This window comes from Mobula hypostoma, chromosome 23 (genome assembly GCF_963921235.1).
Source record: "Mobula hypostoma chromosome 23, sMobHyp1.1, whole genome shotgun sequence".
Taxonomy (NCBI): Eukaryota; Metazoa; Chordata; class Chondrichthyes; order Myliobatiformes; family Myliobatidae; genus Mobula; species Mobula hypostoma.
In genome coordinates this window covers 43,497,324-43,515,523 of record NC_086119.1, presented here as the reverse complement: position 1 = coordinate 43,515,523, position 18,200 = coordinate 43,497,324, and the positions used below count along the sequence as shown (strand labels likewise).

At 42.5% G+C, this 18,200-nt stretch overlaps 1 protein-coding gene across 5 annotated transcripts in view; it reads left to right on the top strand.

The window, feature by feature from the left end:
- hip1 (huntingtin interacting protein 1) overlaps window positions 1–18,200 on the top strand; it is a 331,165-nt gene that overhangs the window by 259,648 nt on the left and 53,317 nt on the right. For all 5 annotated transcript variants that reach the window (XM_063031277.1, XM_063031274.1, XM_063031278.1 and 2 more), the window contains 3 exons: window positions 2,780–2,852; window positions 8,045–8,228; window positions 8,958–9,046. In XM_063031277.1, coding sequence (XP_062887347.1) covers window positions 2,780–2,852; window positions 8,045–8,228; window positions 8,958–9,046 — 346 coding nt within the window. The remainder of the gene's footprint in view (window positions 1–2,779; window positions 2,853–8,044; window positions 8,229–8,957; window positions 9,047–18,200) is intronic.

Below are 18,200 nucleotides of genomic sequence, written 5' to 3'. Positions count from 1 at the left end.
TCTAAAACATTACTTAGCTTCTCAACTCTCACAGTTCCCTGGGGAATCTCTCTGAACTTCACCATGTTGCTATGTGTTTCCCTCCCAATCATCCAGGCAAAAAGAAAAAAAAAAGATAAGATACAAAAAAAGAAAAAACAAAATACCCCCCCACTAATGTTGTGAATGAAAAGATACACAACACTACCCCCCTCCATTGTGCGGGTCGTGGCTGTTGCCACGCTTGCACACATGAATAACGTAGCGATTGGTCAGTGTTTCTTCCAGCTCCCCAGTAACAAAAAATTATATATAATAGAAAAAAATTAATGTTATTATTCCCAGCTAATATTTGTCAAATTTTAACCTTTCTTCCCCTCCTTCATATAATTAATAATATACTTATCTATTCATCCGCCTAAAAATTCAACAGGCCTAATCCTTGATCCAGTCTTCATCTTCAATCCATCTCGCTCCCCTTTGTTCTTGTATCTGGTGAATATTCAAAGAATCTCGCACAAACTCTTCCGCTTTCCGGTAATCGTCAAAAAATCTTTTTTCTCCACCAGGCAAAAAAATCTTCAAGGTTGCAGGATAACGCAGTATAAATTTATAACCGTGATCCCATAGGGCTTTTTTCACTGGATTAAACTTCTTCCTTCTTTTCAAAAGTTCATAACTTATGTCAGGGTAGAAAAAAATTTTCTTCCCTTCTATCATCAGTGACCCTTTTCTCTTCTTGGCAGCTTGGGCAGCCGCCTGTAGAATCCTTTCTTTGTCTTGAAATCATAAGAATTTTATTAAAATTGATCGTGGATATTGGTCATCTTGTGGTTTTGGTCTTAGAGCTCTATGTACCCGCTCAATTTCAATTGATTGGTCTTCCTCTTTCATTTGCAAGGTTTTCGGGATCCATCTTTGAAAAAATTCTCTTGGATTATCTCCCTCTATACCTTCCTTAAGACCAACAATTTTAATATTATTACGTCTACTAAAATTTTCCAACACGTCCACTTTCTCCAAGAGTCGATTTCTTTCCGTGTTCCAGACAAGCACATTATTTTCTGTTTTTTCCACTCTATTGTTAATATGCTCCATTGTTCTTTCCATCTTCTGAAGTTTCTTATCCATTTTATCCTGTCTTTTCATAGCTTTATCATAGCACATCTTCACGTCTCTAACTCTGTTCTTAATTTTCTTAGTTCAGCCGTTAATTGCAATAAAGCCTCTCTTATGTCTCCGTCGTCTCCTTTACTTCCAGTTTCTTCCAGTTCTTCCTCCTCCCCTTCATCTGTATTCTCTACGATATCCAATTCTGACTCTGAGTCACTTTCAGTTGCAGTGGCCGTCGGCTCTTGTAGTTTAAGTTGTGTCGATTTGCGCATGCGTACTTCTTTGCGCAAGCGCAATTCCGGCATCTTCTTCCGAGAGACCGCTACCGCTGCCATTGCTCCATTGCTCCCCGTTCTTCTACGCCAGAGATAAAATGCGTCTCCTCTGAAGGAGATCCAACCTGAATCCGAGGCTCCATCGCTTCAGTAGGCCCTTTTTTCTTCCCATCTCGCGGCGACTTCACAACAACAGACTTCTTCTGTTGCGGTTTACGAGGCATATTGTAGAGTAGTCTTATGAAGTTTATAGTTTTCGGAAAGTATTTATTAACTTTACTTTGTTTAAACGGTACTTTGCTGATTTTTTACGGGAGAGCTGGATTTACACGTCTCAATCCTACGTCATCACATGATGCCCCCTGTACCACCTTTCCTGATGGCAGCAGCGAGAAGAGAGCATGTCCTGGGTGGTGGGGTCCCTGGCGATGGATACCACTTTCCTGTGACAATGCTCCATGTAGATGTGCTCAGTGGTGGGTAGGGCTTTACCCATGATGGACTCAGCCGTACCCATTACTTTTTAGGATTTTCCATTCAAGGGCATTGGTGTTTCCAGACCAGGCTGTGATGTAGCCAGTCAATACACTCTCCATCATACATCCATAGAAATTCGTCAAAGTTTTTGATGTCATACCGAATCCATGCAAACTCCTAAGGAAGTAGAGATGCTGTTTGCTTTCTTTGTAATTGCACTTGTGTGCTGGACCCAGGGCAGGTCCTCTGAGATGATAACACCAAGGAATTTAAAGTTGCCGATGAGGACTGGCTCATGGACCTCTGGTTTCCTCCTCCTGAAGTCAATAATCAGCTCCTAGGTCTTGCTTGTTCTGAGTTAAACAGTTGTTGTTGTTGTGGTGCCACTCAGCCAGATTTTCAATCTCCCTCCTCTGTGCTGGAACAAGTTAGCTGTCCTAGTGAGCAGATGGCAGCCATTATCTTTGGCTGGTGGGAAAAATTTAGAAGAGTTTATATCTCACTGAAGTAATTCCTTCAGAAAAGTAAGGAATGTCAAAATTGCAGCGTGCAGTTACATAATTATTTCCATCAGAAGAGTGAAAACTCTAATTCAATAATAAGTTAGGGTTATCCTGTGGCATATCTGTTTTTTTTTTCTAAAAAGCATGCACTAAGTGTTCGAGGAACTCAGCAGGTCAGGCAGCAGCTATGGAGGAAAATAAATTGTTATTATTTCAGGACGAAACCCTTCATCAGATGCTGCCCGACCTACTGATCTCCTTCACCATTCAGCGCGTATTGCTCAACATTTCCGTTGTCTGCACAATTTCTTGTGAGTCAGTAGCTCTATTGAAATAGGCAGGTAACTGCCCATACTCTTACCCCGGGAATTAGTTCACAGTGGAGTTTACTTTCTTCTGCGCACTTGCTCTCATGAATTTATTTATTTTCAGGGATAAGTTGATTGAACAACTCTACAAGGAAATTGCAGCTCTGAAGGATGAGTTGGCGAATTTCAAAGCAGAGGTGAGTTGTAAGTTTACTCAGCTTTTCTATAGCTACACGATACGTTCGAGCAAACTAAATGTGTTGATTAACAGCACTGCAAGTTGCCATTTAAAATAAAATTATTCCGACATTAACGAGGATCATGACCCATGTGCATTTGCAGTCCTGGGCCTTTTCAAGCTGTCTGAAGTAGAGACAGAAGATTCTAGAAACAATCAGCTGTGAGGGTGGATGATGTGTTGGTGGGAGACAGGGAATATCTTTGATCACTGCGAAAACCCGATTAGCAACACTCGCCTGGTTATTTCAGGTTGTTGTCAACTGGGGCATTTTATTCAGCCCTGAAGTCGGCATCATAAAGACCACAATATTTCTCCGTCACACTCTCATTCAGTTCTGTCATTGCCTCAATCCAACTGCTGCTGGAATGCTCATCCAAGCACTTTCACTTCTTGATTCTACTTTACAACTCTCTGGCTTTCCAACCTTCAAAGTGTCAGCAGATTACCTAAAACTCAGCGGATGGAAATCGGTCCCCAATTCCTGGTGGCCTCCCTCTGGCCCTAAGCTCCCCATGAACTTGCCGTCTACCACATTAAGTAAACCATTTTGAAATTTTACCCACAGCTCTGTAGTATTGTATGATTGGAATGATATTCTTTGATAACAACGTTGCAGCATTTTCAAGAAACTTGAATTATATTAAAGGATAATTTCACCTATGAGATTATGAACCAAAATCACTATTGATGAAAGGAAAAAATGGGGGGCTGACTTTACTCAAATTTCATCGTGGAGCCATAATGAATAAAGGCATAACTCTTCATAAAGCATGAGTTATATGGATCGGTCAATAGTAAATAGGTTATACCAACATAGTGCCGCCTCTGAGCAGCAGAGTGCTAGCGGGGGGCACTTCTGCTGCACTGGTGAACTCGCTATAGAGTCTGATGTGGCAGCAGCAAATGATGTCTATCTCCCTGCTCTCAGGGTGAAAATCTGCCCTCTGAAACAGAGCTAGTTTAACCAGGCACAAAAGAGTCCAGCCCACTGAAATGAATGGGAGGCATCAGCTTCTGGAGAAAGGAAGTAAAATTTCTTCACAGATTTTGTTAAAGTAGTTGAAATATTTTCAGTTGTTTCCAGGTACAACTTTGGCCAGTGAGCCTTGGCTGAGCTCCTCACCAGCTACCAAAGCTGCTCTTGCTATTGCAGCTAACCATTTGCTCCATACTTCATTGACCCATTCTGATGAGCTGGGAGCTGGCCTCCCGGTGAAAGAATCTTCTGATAAGGTGGCGGTGCATTTGGAGGCAGCAGTCTCTCAGGGCCAGCCATAGGTGTTTTTTTTCCTTTGTTAAATGTGTTTTTTTTATGATTGCAAGAGTATACTAGACTCCAAGAACTTCCGGTACAGCAAGTCTACCGCATCTGTCGCTGCTCATTGATCGGAATAGCCGGCTGGCAGGTCTGAGAAGGAGCCGGATTGAGTTCAGAGGAGAACTGTGTTGTTGGCTGCTACTCCAGAAGCATTGGAGTTGATGCATGAAGTCCGCGTGCATTGAAGCTGTGGGTTTGTTTTGGGCCTTTCTTTTGCAATTGCAAGACCTTGTTGGATACTGATAACGTAAGATGCCACAAGCCTGTTTCCCTTGGTGGCCAGAAAGGCAGCGTGGGAGCTGTGTATCCTTGGTTGGAGGAGCTGTAGGCTTCAGGCCATGCTGATGCTGAAGAGATGCCAGAGGCGGTGTAGCGTGGCATCCATGCTTGATTAAGACTGGCCTCTCCCTTCAGTGCTGCCCTCCAGTGTTTGATCGGTGGAATAACAGACTGTATTGCTGGGAACTGTAACATCAATTTACAGGACATGTCGCTCACGGTCTGGGACTGTATGTGTTTTTTTGTGACTTTTTTTGTGCGCTCTTTTGAATGAACTATGTACGTTTTGCACCTTGGCCCCGGGGGAACGCTGTTTCGTTCGGCTGTATCCATGTATGGTTGAATGATAATTAAACTTGATTTGATTTTTGATTTGAAGATGCAGCCTGGTTGGAGTGCTGATGACTGCCAATCTTGGCTGCAGAAGCTCTGCTCCTGCCTGCCTGTTTAACTCCACGCTTGGTGCATCTGGTATGCTGCCCCCATTTGCCCAAACTGCTACTCTCATTGTCAGCTTGGTCTAATTAAAGATTAAATTAAAATTGTGGTGCAAGTTTATGTGAACCAAGAGCTGGCTTAAGTCTATTTCAGGAGTTGTTATTTTCTTTCAAGTCCTAATGAATCCATGAACATCGGTGGCTGTGGTTCCTGGAAACCTCAGTAATCAGATAATTTGACTGTTACTGCAATGATGTCATTAGGGTCTAATGCTGTTTTCATACTGTGTTGACTGAGACTGTGGAAAGCTTCCAGTAGTATAATTACAAGGTTAATCTGTTTACATGTGGGCAGGGTCTGGACAAAGCATTTGAGCCTGAAGGCTGAAAATATTGTGGAAATAATAGTCATTAATTAGTTTTGAAACTACTTTGCCTGCAATTTTAGTTGACCTATTAACCATTGAAATCAAGCCAGTTAAGAAAAGTTGTTCAACATCTTAATATGGAAACACAACTCACTGTTGGTTGGTGGTGTTGGGTAGTGATGTGTTAGACCAGCCTGGTGAGCAAACAACAAACATCATTGCAGAGATTACAAGTCCACTTGTCTGATATAAATGGAAGCATCTTTTGCTCCCCAAGCTCACTAGTGGGTTTGTATTTGAGACTGTCTTGTATATTGTACACTCTGGTATAAAATTAAAATGGGACTCTAAACCTGACCTTGCTGTGGGTAATCCAGCTTGAGGGCTTGAGAATATTTTTGATATGGATTTTGTGCGCTACTGTTCCCAAGAAGACCTTGGTTTGGGGCGGGGGGGGGGGGGAGAGAGAGATAGAGAGTTTGAAAGAGTGAGTGATGTTCATTGGCACATTTTGCTTGCCACAGTTCCCGAGGAGACATTGGATTTGAATTCAGGAGAGGGAATGAGTTTAAAATGAGTGTGGTGTCCGCCGGCACGTTTTGCTTGCCACAGTTCCCGAGGAAACATTGGATTGCATTGAGGAAGAAAGAGCTTAAGCAACAGTTGGCACATTTTACGCGCCACAGTTACCAAGGAGACATTGGATTGTGTAGAGAAAGAGTTTAAAAGAAATGAGCGGGGGCAGTCAACACATTTTGTGCACCACAGTTCCTGAGGAGACGTGGGATTGTGCACAATTAGGCACTTGGCAAGATCCAATAGAGAGAAGTTAGGTTTAAGTGGAGTGATCATTGTGTAAGTGGGCTAGTGTTAGAGTGGAGAATCAAGGCTTTGGTGAGGAGAAGCATAGGCCATTGCTGGATTTTTTTCCGATATTTATTCTTTCCTATTGCACATTAAGAGCAGTGGGGTTGCCAGGCAGGACAGTGGAATGCTCCTCTCGTGGAATGTGGGAAGGCAGGGTGACCTCCAGTGTCCTTGAGAACTTCACCTGCAAGGTGCATCCAGCTGTAGCTTCTAGCATACTGTGTTAAGGAGTTGGAGTTGGAACTAGCTGAGCTCCACATTATTCGGAAGCTGAGGGGGTGATAGACAGGACATACAGGGAGATAGTTACACCGAAGTTGCAGGACTCAGATAACTGGGTGACTGTCAGGAGGGTTGAAAGGGGGTAGGCAGCCAGTGCAGAATACCCCTGTGGCCATTCCCCTTAACAGCAGGTATGCCACTTTGGATACTGTTGGGGAGATGAGCTCACAGAGGAAAGCCACAGTGGCCAGGTCTCTGGCAGTGAGTCTGACTCTGTGGCTCAGAGGGAAGTGAGGAGAAGAGGTGAGCTGTAGTGACAGGGGATTTGTTGGTTAGGGCAACAGGAAGGAAGTTCTTTGGACGAGAACAAGATTCTCAGATGGTATATTGCCTCCTGGGTGCCAGGGACAGGGACATCTCAGATTGAGTCCACTACTTTCCTAGGTGGGAAGGTGAGCAGCCAGAGGTCATGGTCCATGTTGGTAATAATGACGTGGAGGTATGGCTGTTGAGATCCAGCAAAGCAGGTCAGGGACTTAGGTGCTAAGTTAAAGGACAGGAACTCCAGGGTTGTGATCATAGGAATTAGTAAAATCATACAGTTTAACAAGTGGCTAGGGAGATGGTGCAGGAGGGAGGGTTTCAGATTTTTGGAACACTGGGCTCTCTTCTAGGGAATGTGGGACAAGTACAGGCTGGGTGGTTTGCACCTTAACGGTAGGGGTACTAATATCCTCTCAGGAGGTCTTGTTTGTGCTGCACTGGGGGGGGGGGGGCGGTGTTCAAACTCGAGTCACAGGGGGATGTTGTTAAGCCTACGTACAAAGACACGAATTGAAAGGTTGAACGCGGTGGGAATAATGTTCTGATTTGTGTCAATATTTCAATGCAAGGAGTATTGTCGGAAAGGTGGATGAGCTTAGGGCATGGATCAGCATATGGAATTATGACATTGCAGCCATTAGTGAGACTTGATTGCCGGAAGGGTAAGACTGACAGTTCAGTGTTCTAGGGTTCAGTTTTAGACACGATAGAATGGGAGGGGTTAAAGAGAACGTTATAGCATTACCAGTCAGTGAAAATGTTAAGGCAGTGCTTGGTCAGGACAGACTGGAGAGCTCGTCTAATGAGGCTTTATGGGTAGAAGTGAGAAATAAGTAAGGTGTGACCACGTTGTCGAGATTATATTACAGACTGCCTAACAGTCCGCAGGATTTAGAGGAGCAAATCTGCAGAGATCACTGACTCTTTGAAGAAACATTAGGTTATGATAGTGGTGATTTTAACTTTGCACATGTTGACTGTGAAAGGGCTGGATGGGAAAGAGTTTGTTAAGTATGTTCAGGAAAGTTTCCTTAATCAGTACATGGAAGTCCCAGTGAGAGAGTGTGCGATACTATATCTCCTGTTAGGGAGTAAGGCAGGGCAGGTGACAGAGGTTTGTGTAGATGGTGAGGGTCCTTAATAATGAACGTCAGCTTCTTGAGCCACTGGATTTTGAAGTAAATGTAGAGTTTTAATATTGAAAAAATGGACTGTCCTTTGACATTTTGTAGTGTATCTGTCAACAGTTCACAGCTTCTGTGCTCTGTCTTTGGGTCTATCTTGTTTTACCTGTTTAATGTTCAACCTGGATGTCGTGGTCTTCTCACTCCAGAGCAAGCGCCTGATCTCTCAGCTGAGGGGCCGGATCAGTGAGCTGGAGGCTGAGCTCGCTGAGCAACGGCACCTGAAGCAGCAGGCTTTGGATGAGAACGAGTTTGTGAAGGCGGAACTTGAGGAGGTGAAGAAGAAGCAAGATGACACGGAGAAAGCTCAGAAGAGCCTGACGGAGATTGAACGTAAGTTCCACATTCACATCAGAGAGCAGCAAACGTGTTGTGTGGTGTTTTTATTTTGCTGTTATGCCTCTAACTGGAATGAAAATACTGTCAAGAATGAACTTGGTGATGGTCTTAACCAATCAACCATGGATCACTGTGTTATCATGTGATACCTTAACCAAGTGGGTTCAGAAGCCACCTTCAAGTTAGCTCTTTGCCCTTTAAGGTGCGGGTTTGCGCCGGTGATGATCACCCTGATCTTTGCCCGTGTCTTATATCATTTTTATTGGGATCCAAAACTCAAAAGAAAGAGTCCACAGCACTCAAAGTACTACAGAACGAATTAATGATTTTTTTTTACCTTCTGTTTCTGAAAGCAGTTCGTCTCTCAATAGAAAATAACTTTTACCATGTAAGTGGGCTGTTAGTCCATGAGAAGTATTGTGCCCTGAGTCCCTCCCCTGACATTTACACTCCCACATTTTCCAGGGGCGGGTTATGAATTAGAAATGATGATGGGTGACCCGTGTCTCTTGTTGCTAAGGTGAAGCAGTTAGTGGCACCTACCTGTCTGGGATCAAATAGCTCAGTTTACAGTGCAGACTGAACCTTACACCTTGCTGGATTTTGACCACTGACAGCCTGCTCAGTTGATGAAACTTAGACAGTTTAATGCTTCAGAGCTACTAACCCTGGTGACAAATTTCAGATGGGACGATTGAGGTTTTTTTCCCTTTTCATCTCCAGGTAAAGCTCAAGCCAATGAACAAAGATACACAAAATTGAAAGAAAAGTACACCGAACTGGTTCAGAACCATGCAGATTTGCTCCGAAAGGTGGGTCCCCTTCAGCAGAGGCTTGATTTGCAGCCCGCGGAAAGTGAAGTATCAAAGACTGGAGCTGCTGCAGCTGTGGGATTACTACAGATGTGTGCAATCATATGTCCATTGACAAATACAGCTATGTTGATAGCGCTTTTGACTGTGGGTGTGAAGATTGTTCACTCAAAGTTCACTGCAGAGAATTAAGAACAGGCGGAAGGTCATTTGGTCCTTTGAGTGTGTTTTGCCATTGAGTAGAATCAAAGTTCAAAGTACATTTATTATCAAAATGTGTATACATTTTTACAACCTTGAGATTTGTCTCCTTAGAAGCAGCCACAAAACAAAGAAACCCAAAAGAACCCATTAAAAAAAGACCCAGAGGAGAAAACAACAAACCGTGCAAACATTAAATGTAAGCGAATGGTATTCAGAACTGAAGTTGTATGAAAGCGAGTCCAGAGACGCAAATCCAGGCATCACAGCTCCTGGAGCACGTCACAGCCTCAGGTCAGCGCAAAGCAGAGCCGAGACAAGTAAATGTTGTGGATCAGTGACCAGAAGCATCCTGTCCCTCACCTCCGGTCCCGACACCCTGACCTTTTCAATTTGGGCAAATTGTCCAAACAGTGGGTCGTTCCTTGTTCTTGGACCTAGGCCTTATTGCTTCAATATGCTCTGGGGCCTGGACTCTGCCATACCTTTCCAATTCGGCTGGATGCTTAAATCAATCAAACCTCGGGTCTTTCCTCACTCTCAGATCATGACCAATCTGGGATCAATTCTCTAAAGCTGTCGTCTTCTCATGTTCCTTAAAATCTCTCAAACTCAGGACTGGCATCATTTGACGTGTGTACGAATTCCAGTATGCTTCTTATCACAATTGAAAGATCTGGTGCTTACTCTTAAATTGCTCTATATCACCCCAACTAGTTAAATAATTGCTTTCTACATACCCTTAAATATCTCTGCTGCCACATTCATCCAGTGCTGTGAGAGTACTGTACTCTCAAAGGTGCTGCCCTCCGAGATAGACATAAAAAAAATCACATCACTCTTCCAAAAAGGAAAAGGAATGAAGTGAGACACATCCAATCTTAGATGATCTTTATCCCTCAACTAACAGCAGTCAAACAGACTGTCTGTTCGTGAATTGATCAGATGGGTGTACATTTCTAGCAGTGACTAACCATCAAAAGTTTTCCCTTGATGTTGGGGCTCTTGGGAAATTCTGAGGTTGCGAAAAGTTCTGTATTAACCTCTGAATCTCTCCGGTGTTCTTTCTCCACCCCAGTTCTCCCACTGAACATCCTTCCTCATGGAAACAGTCCCTTCTGCCCAGCTGGTTCATGCTGACCCAGGTTCCCATCTCAGCTAGTTTGGCCCATTTCCTTCGAAAGTTTAGAATCTAAACCTTCCGTGTCTATCCACCTGTCCAAGTATCTTTTAAATGTTGTTAAAATACCTGCCTCAGTCACTTCATATACTGACTACTGTTTGGTTGAAAAAGTTGCCCATCAGGTTCTTATTTTAAATTTCTCCCTTATTATCTTAAGCCTGTGCCCTCGAGTTCTTGATTCTCCATCCTGGGGAGAAAGACTGTATGCATTCACACAGTCTGTAGTATGTGCCTCATTATTTTATACACCTGTGTAAGATTACCCCTCATTCTTTTTCACTCCATTGAGAAAAGATCCCAACCTGCCTCAGCATAACTCGGTCCTTCAGTTCCGGTAATATCCTCGTAAATCTCCTCTGCATGCCTTCCAGTTTAATAATATCTTTCTGTGAAGGGGGACCAAAATGAGCAGTGTTCCAAAAGCAGCCTCAGCTACATCTTGTACAGCTGCAGCAGAGCGGCCCGATGTCTGGACTTGGTGCCCTGATGTGGGAAGGTCAGCATGGCAAAAACCTTCTTCACCACTCTGCCTACCTGCGACACCGCTTCCAGAGAACTACGTACTCTTGGGTTCCTCTGTACTGCAATACTCACCAGGCTCTACCATCATCTGTAAATCTCCAGCACTCGTACATCTTCACAAAGAGCAACACCCTGTTTGCCATTCCTCATCTTCATTTACCCCGCTAATGAAGATCGCTTTTTAAATCCTGATAACCTAGGAGTCAATTTTAGAAAACCTAGCACATTTATTTTTCCTACATTTACACACTTGGTCATGGAGCATACGGACTCCTTCTTTGTAGAAGAAGTGGTCCGCAGCGGGGGTGATTGATAAGTTCGTGGCCTAAGGTAGAAGGAGATGAGTTATTAACTTCAAACGTCCTGTATTTTTGCTCAGAGTTGAACTGTACATGCATGTAACGAGAGCTGTATAACTCAACTCCTTCTCCCTTAGGCCACGAACGTATCAATCACCCCTGCTGTGGACCACCTGGAGGTCCAAGACGCTCTCGTTACATGCACGTGCAGTTCAACTCTGAGTGATAATGCAGAAAGTTTGAAGTTAATAACTCATCTCCTTCTACCTTAGGCCACAAACCTATCAATCACCCCTGCTGTGGACCACCTGGAAGTCCAAGATGCTCTCATTACATGCATGTGCAGTTCAACTCTTTGAGTGAAAATGCAGAAAGTTTGAAGTTAATATCTCCTTCTACCTTAGGCCACGAACTTATCAATCACCCCTGCTGTGGACCACTTCTACAAAGAAGGGATCCATATGCTCCACGACCGCTGGACTAAGTGTGTAGATGTAGGAGGGGACTATGTTGAAAAATAAATGTGCTAGGTTTTCTAAAATGGACTCCTTCTATCTTGGGCCACGAACTTATCAATCACCCCTCGTATTTTGATGTCATTTGCAAACTTACTACCAGTGACTGTGCTTTTGCCTTATAGCTTTTAGGTTGCTCTGACTCATCATGGTTGCAAATCCTGTCCTGGATTTTGGCTGCTTTGTTGTGTAATTAAGGTTATTGAGTCCACTGAGTGCATATTTGGCCACCAATGTAGAAAGCATCTTACATTTATATTGCATCATTTATAATGTTTGGATTCCCCAAAGTGCTTTTTAAGAGCAATTACTGTTGCAGTGTAGAAAATGAGACAGTTAGTTGTTGCCAGAATGATATTTTAATTAATGGTTTCAGTACTGGGAGAGCTACCACTTTGCATTGAATGGTGTGCAGGAAGTTTTATTCCATCTGTGAAGTTAGCTACAGCCTCATTTTAATGTTTAAGGCAAAAGGCAAAGCCTGTGGCTTTGTAGTACCCATCATTATAGGGTTTGTTCAGTTGAATTGTGCACACGCGTCTCTGGAGTGGGACGTGAGTTTGCAACTTTTGTAACTCTGAGCAGAATGCACTGAAGCGGTGGCGGGGGGGTGGAATATCTGTAATGGGGAGGCAGGAGATTATTGACATTGAGCCCCAACTAATGTAAACGATTGGTCAGTGTTTTTCTCTCATAATTTCCTCAGGTTCTGAGGACAAATTATGTTGTGTGGTCAAGGGTAATCTTGTTTGTAATCAGTGTCCTCCATAATCCTCTATAATCAGTGCTAAATCCTCGTCTCTTTCAATGATTACTTGTAGCAACCTTTACATTTGGAGCAACACAGCGGGTCTGGTGAAGAGTCTCAGCTCAAAATGTCAACTGGTTATTTCCCTCAATAGATATTTCCTGAGCTGCTGAATTCTTCCAGTGTTTTGTGTGTGTTGCTCAAGATTTCCAGAGTCTGCAGACCATCTTGTCTTTACATTTGGAAGCTGTGACGCAGTTGGCAGGAATCTCCCCTGAGTCAGGAGTTTAAAAATGCAAACACGAGAAACTCTGCAGATCCTGGAAATTCAAGCAGCACACACAAAATGCTGGTGGAACGCAGCAGGCCAGGCAGCATTTTGTGTGTGAGTCAGAAGTTTGAGGGTCCAAGTCACACTCCAGAGATTTGAATGGAGGCGTCTCAGATCACAGTGCGTTGCAGGAGTGTTGGAGATGACAGCTTTCAGAAGAGACATTTAATATGAGTCCCTTCAGGTCTCACAGAAAGGACATAAAGGCTACCATGATAAGTTTCGAGGAAAAGTTCAGAGTTGTATCCAGATCCTGGCCGGTGTTTCCCCCAACATTGACGTTTCTAAAGCAAGTTGCCTGATCATTGTGGTGTCAGTGGGGGTTTGCTGAGTACAAAATGGTTACGTTACAGTACTCCCATACTACAATCACATGGAATTATTGTCGTAAAGTGCTTTGCAATGTCCTAAATGCAAATCTTCCTCAGTAGTTGTCGTGAGACTAACTCCCCGCATGAAATGTGGTTGCGTCTCTTGCAAGGTTACTCATTGACCAGAATTAGTTGTTTCATTTCCTAAGGTTTTGAAGCCCTTTACTTCTGATTTCCACAGGTTTGACTTCTATTGTTTTGACCTACATGTCTTTAGCCACATCAATTAAATATTCATCTGTATAATTGTGCTTTTTGTTGGCAATGTTTTTGTTTGATTTTTAAAAAAATGAGTACGAGGAAGAGTTCAATTAGGCAGTAATTTTTGATTTTACAGAAAGGACTGAGCACTACGAGGTCTCTGAACCAATCAGATACAACATTTAAACATATTTATTGGATATTAGGTAGTAATATTGGGCTGCCTGTTCTATTGATATTTCCAGTTCTTTAAAGACAAACACGATATTAAGGTATTTTGTTTATGCATACATTAAATTCTATGTATAAAGCCAAGGTTTTCCTGCACCCAGCCCTGCCTGCAACAGTACCTGTTACCACCCCCCGCCCACCCCATCCTCCCACACTTAGAGTTCTAGATGTGGAGAGCCAGACAATGAAATGAAGTGGTTTCATTCTGCGAGGATCACTAAGGGCATTTTATAAGCTTTTAAGCGTTTTTAACAGTAACCAATTAAAACTATTAAGTTAAGCAAAGTAAAGCTGAGGAATTATTTTTTCATTTGTAAGTAGCTGCTATTTGGAGACCATCCCCTCGCTGACGTGAAGCTGAGGGCCAGATGCAGAGTGCATCTGGACCCTGTTCTCATTTCTGCCCTTCACCACTGTGCTGAATGAGTCCATCAGCACAGGAGGTAGTCAGGGGCATCTCCATCAGAAGACCGGTTTGTTATAGACACCTGCGATTCACCATGTGTATCCACAGCCCAAGTCCAGCTGCGGCTGTTCATCAGCCGTTCCTTTTGGAGCCGTTTAGCACAAACTGGACTATTGCTTTTGGAGGAAATGTGAGTTTTATTCTCTAAAGTAAAAATGGCAAGAGCAGCTAGCTTCATAAGTTGAATATGGGGAATTAATCAGCAGGTGATATTATATGGGAAGCAAGGACTTTTTTCTGAAGCACTGAACTAGCAGAAGTTGTTTGTCAAACTTGCTCATTCCTTTTATCTCTGATTCGCTCAACCACATCATATCCGGCATCCTGTTCAGTGTGAGAGGAAACATTATTGTGATCAGTTGGGAACAAGTAATAGCGGTTTATTTGATGGGGATCCTGGAGTAGGATTATGTTTCTGTGTGACTCGATACAGCTGAGCAGTGAGCAGATAAAAGTAAAAGGAGCTTAGAGAGTTGTGGAGTCACAAGACTTACTTAAAGGAAGAGATCCTTCAGAGGGTTTGAAGGTAGATAGGAAAATAATGAGGTGGGTTTCCTGGGCTGCAGTGCTGGAAACAGTCTCCATTTAATCAGAGAGACTGTCGAAGGAATCATTATCTGGAAAGGGAGTGAATTCCCGTAATGGCAATGAGAGATAAAGCAAAATGATTGGATCAAAGAGGAAAAAAACTGGCAATCTGCTGTACTGGATTTAATCTAATTGCTGTTACTTGATAATCTATTTTTAAAAAAATTCCCTTGCATCTTAATTTGCATGTAAATTTCTTGAATCTTCTGTAAGGATGCTTTGTCTTTTTTTTAAAGATAATAACTGTCCACTTGGCTGCCCAAATCGAGGAGATGAGGAGCTTGTTGAGTTGTTGAGTTTGTCTGTTACTGGAGGTGGCAATGGTGTGATCAGTTGAAGTCAGCCAAATTGCTGGTAGCTAAATGATGAGATTGATCACTGAGCTCAAGTGTTTGATGAATGAGCTCATATTGGTCAAGGTATTTGTGTCCCTTGTCCTGATGGGAGCATTCACCTTAGAAAGATTTAGCAGCAATTGCTGCTCAAGCTAAGGATTTGGAGGTGGCCTGTTGAGTTGTGGAATGGATAGATGGGACTTGTTGATTTGGTCTGTGGCTCAGCAGAAACTTCCCCATTACTAACGATAAATTTGTTATAATTTTATTCTTAGCAGTCTCCATAAACATCTGCAATATGAGATGTGTACTTATCACTAAATTAGCTGAAGAACTTATTATGGGAGGTCTCTGTAATCTGTCTCACAAGGCAAAGCTCCTTGTGATTAAAGGCCACTGGGTCAAATTTAGTTTCCGGTGAATAAGCAAAATGAGGATATCAAGAGACGAAACTGAGCAAAAGTTAACTTTGTGCAGTTGTAATAAAGAGGAATTAAAATCATCAGTTCAAGGCCACCCAAATGTGAATATTTAACTTGATGTATTAACATATTGGTGCATGGATTATCAACATGTGCCACTTGTCAGCAGTGGCAATGAAGACCAGGACTTCAGGGCCTCTGATCAAGCTCTTCCAATATGGTCACAACACTGGCATTTTGCCAGCCATGTGGCAGATTGCCCAGGTAAGCCCTCTTCACAAAAAGTAGGATGGAACCATCAGACTAGTAATTACTGCCCAATCAATCTACCCTCGATCATTAGGATAATAAAGAAACACCATCTCTTGTGCTATCGGGTGGCACTTACTCATCAATAACCTGCCGGCTGTTGTCCAGATTGGATATTTCCAGATCCATTTAGCTCACAATTTAATTTCAGCCTTAGTCTAGATATAAACGAAAGAGTTGAATTCCAGTGGGCAGGTGAGAGTGACTGCTCTTGAAGTCTGGGCAGCACTTAATAGAGAGTAGCATTAAGGAACACTACTCACACTATGATAAAGCCAATGTCATCAAGGCGAACAACTCCAATTGTTCAATGTCCAGTCAGAAATCCAATGGTAGAGGGCTTTTCCTGAATCATTGAGTTTGTGCCTTCACATTGCTCCTTGACGGTGTCCTGGATACTACGGAGGCTGGTGCTCATGATGGAGCTGACTGAGTTCACAACTCACTGCATTCCCCTTGTTAAGTCCCCACCATCCACATCCTGGTGGTCATTATTGACCAGGAGCTCAAGTGGACCAGCCAGAAGTAGTTGGCAACAAAAGCAAGTCAGAGGCTGGCTATCATGCAGAGAGTGTCTCACCTTCTGACACTTTGAATTCTGCGCACCATCTCTTAAGCATAAGTCAAGAAATGTGATTAAATCTTAATTTGGTCAATATATCAGAAACAGCTAATCTTGTTGTTTAAATAAAAAAACTGGAGATGCTGGAAATAAAAATAGAAAATGTTGGAGACACTTAGGAGGTCAGGCAACATCTATGGCAAGAGAAACAGTCGATCTTTCAGACCTGAGATCTTTCAGTGTTTGTTCCAGTTGAAGAGTCCTGGAAATGAAATGTTAACTGCTTCTCTTTCCACTGATACTGCCCAATTCAGTTCACAAGGGGTTAATTCACAAAGGTTGGCTCATTGTTATTAACTTGACATCTTTATTCAGCTATGGATCAGATAAAAGTATAATCCCCATCATCTCAAATACATTGTCATTCTGAGTTTTCAGGAAGGTGTAGTTACCATTGCCTTGTTTTTTCCGCAGATCAGGGACTTGTCTGCAGTAGGTGATTAGTCTCCTGCAGCCTCTCAAATAGCAGACATTCATTCACCTGAGTGTCACAGTATAACAGGAGCCATTAACATTCTTCTGGGATATACAGTATCTGAAACTGAAACTTGTGAAACCGTAACTACTCAAACAGCATTTTTGAATGCTTGTTAAAACTATGATTTAAGTGGGCACTAGTGCGTACTCCATTCTTAGTACAACATATGGATGTAAATATAAATCAGTGAAATTTTACAAAATTCTTTCTAATATATATTTGCGATTGATTGGAGAATTGAAATCATTAGGAAGGAAACTGACCTTGGAAATTTAACTGGCTTGGATGTTAAAGTCAAAGTTTACTTTAATTCACATTGGTACATGTCTGCACAGGTGTAATGACAAATGAACTTGCAGCACCATCACGGGCACGTAGCTCTGGATAACACAACATCCAAAGTTCAAAGTAAATTTTATTATCAAAGTACATATGTATCACCATGTACAACCTCGAGATTCATTTTCTTGAGGGCATACTCAGCAAATCTGCAGGATAGTAACACTAACAGGATTAGTGAAAGATCAACCAGAGTGCAGAAAACAACAAACTCTACGAATGCAAACATAAATAAGTAGAAATAAATAACAACATATAATAATGAGCTGGTCCTTAAAGTGAGATCATTGGTCATAGGAGCATTTCAGTGATGGGGCAAGTGAGTGTAGTTATCACATATTAAGCACAAATTATACGTTAATTTTGCAAGAAAGATCAGAATTAGAAGCAACAAAAATAAAAGATCCCATCATAATGCGAAGTGGTCAATGTGGTTGTAGTGTGGCTGTGAATAGGGTCGTGCAGGTTTGTTCAAATGGTTGAAGGGAAGCAGAAGTCCTTGAACTGAAATTTGATCTGAATGAGCTGGATATTGGACTAGGTGATTTAGTGCCTAATTTGGGGGTGGATTTGCAGTAGATTACAATCTTTGGCATCAGGGAATGACTGCTAGACTGGGCGTGTAGCTTGCTGAATTTTGAGTTCAGTGGGTGAATGGGAGATCATCACTGGCACTTCCTTCTTCTGCATGCTTTGTACTCTCAAGCACTTAAATTTGGTATTTAAAAATAATGCGAGCACTCGTGGCTAATCAGAATAACTGCTTGAAGCATTTTGTTTTTATAAAATTGAAATCGACCTGGGGAGAAATTTCCCAGTTGTTTCTGCAATTCGAGCGCCATCTGTTGGCCAAAACGTGCAAAATCCTTTAAGCTCCTACAAAAGGAACTGGAACACAGACACGCATAGGTACAGGCCTTCCACCCACAATGTTGTCCTGAGCTAAGCTAATGATGTCCAATTACACAAATCCCTTCTGCATGCTGATAGTCT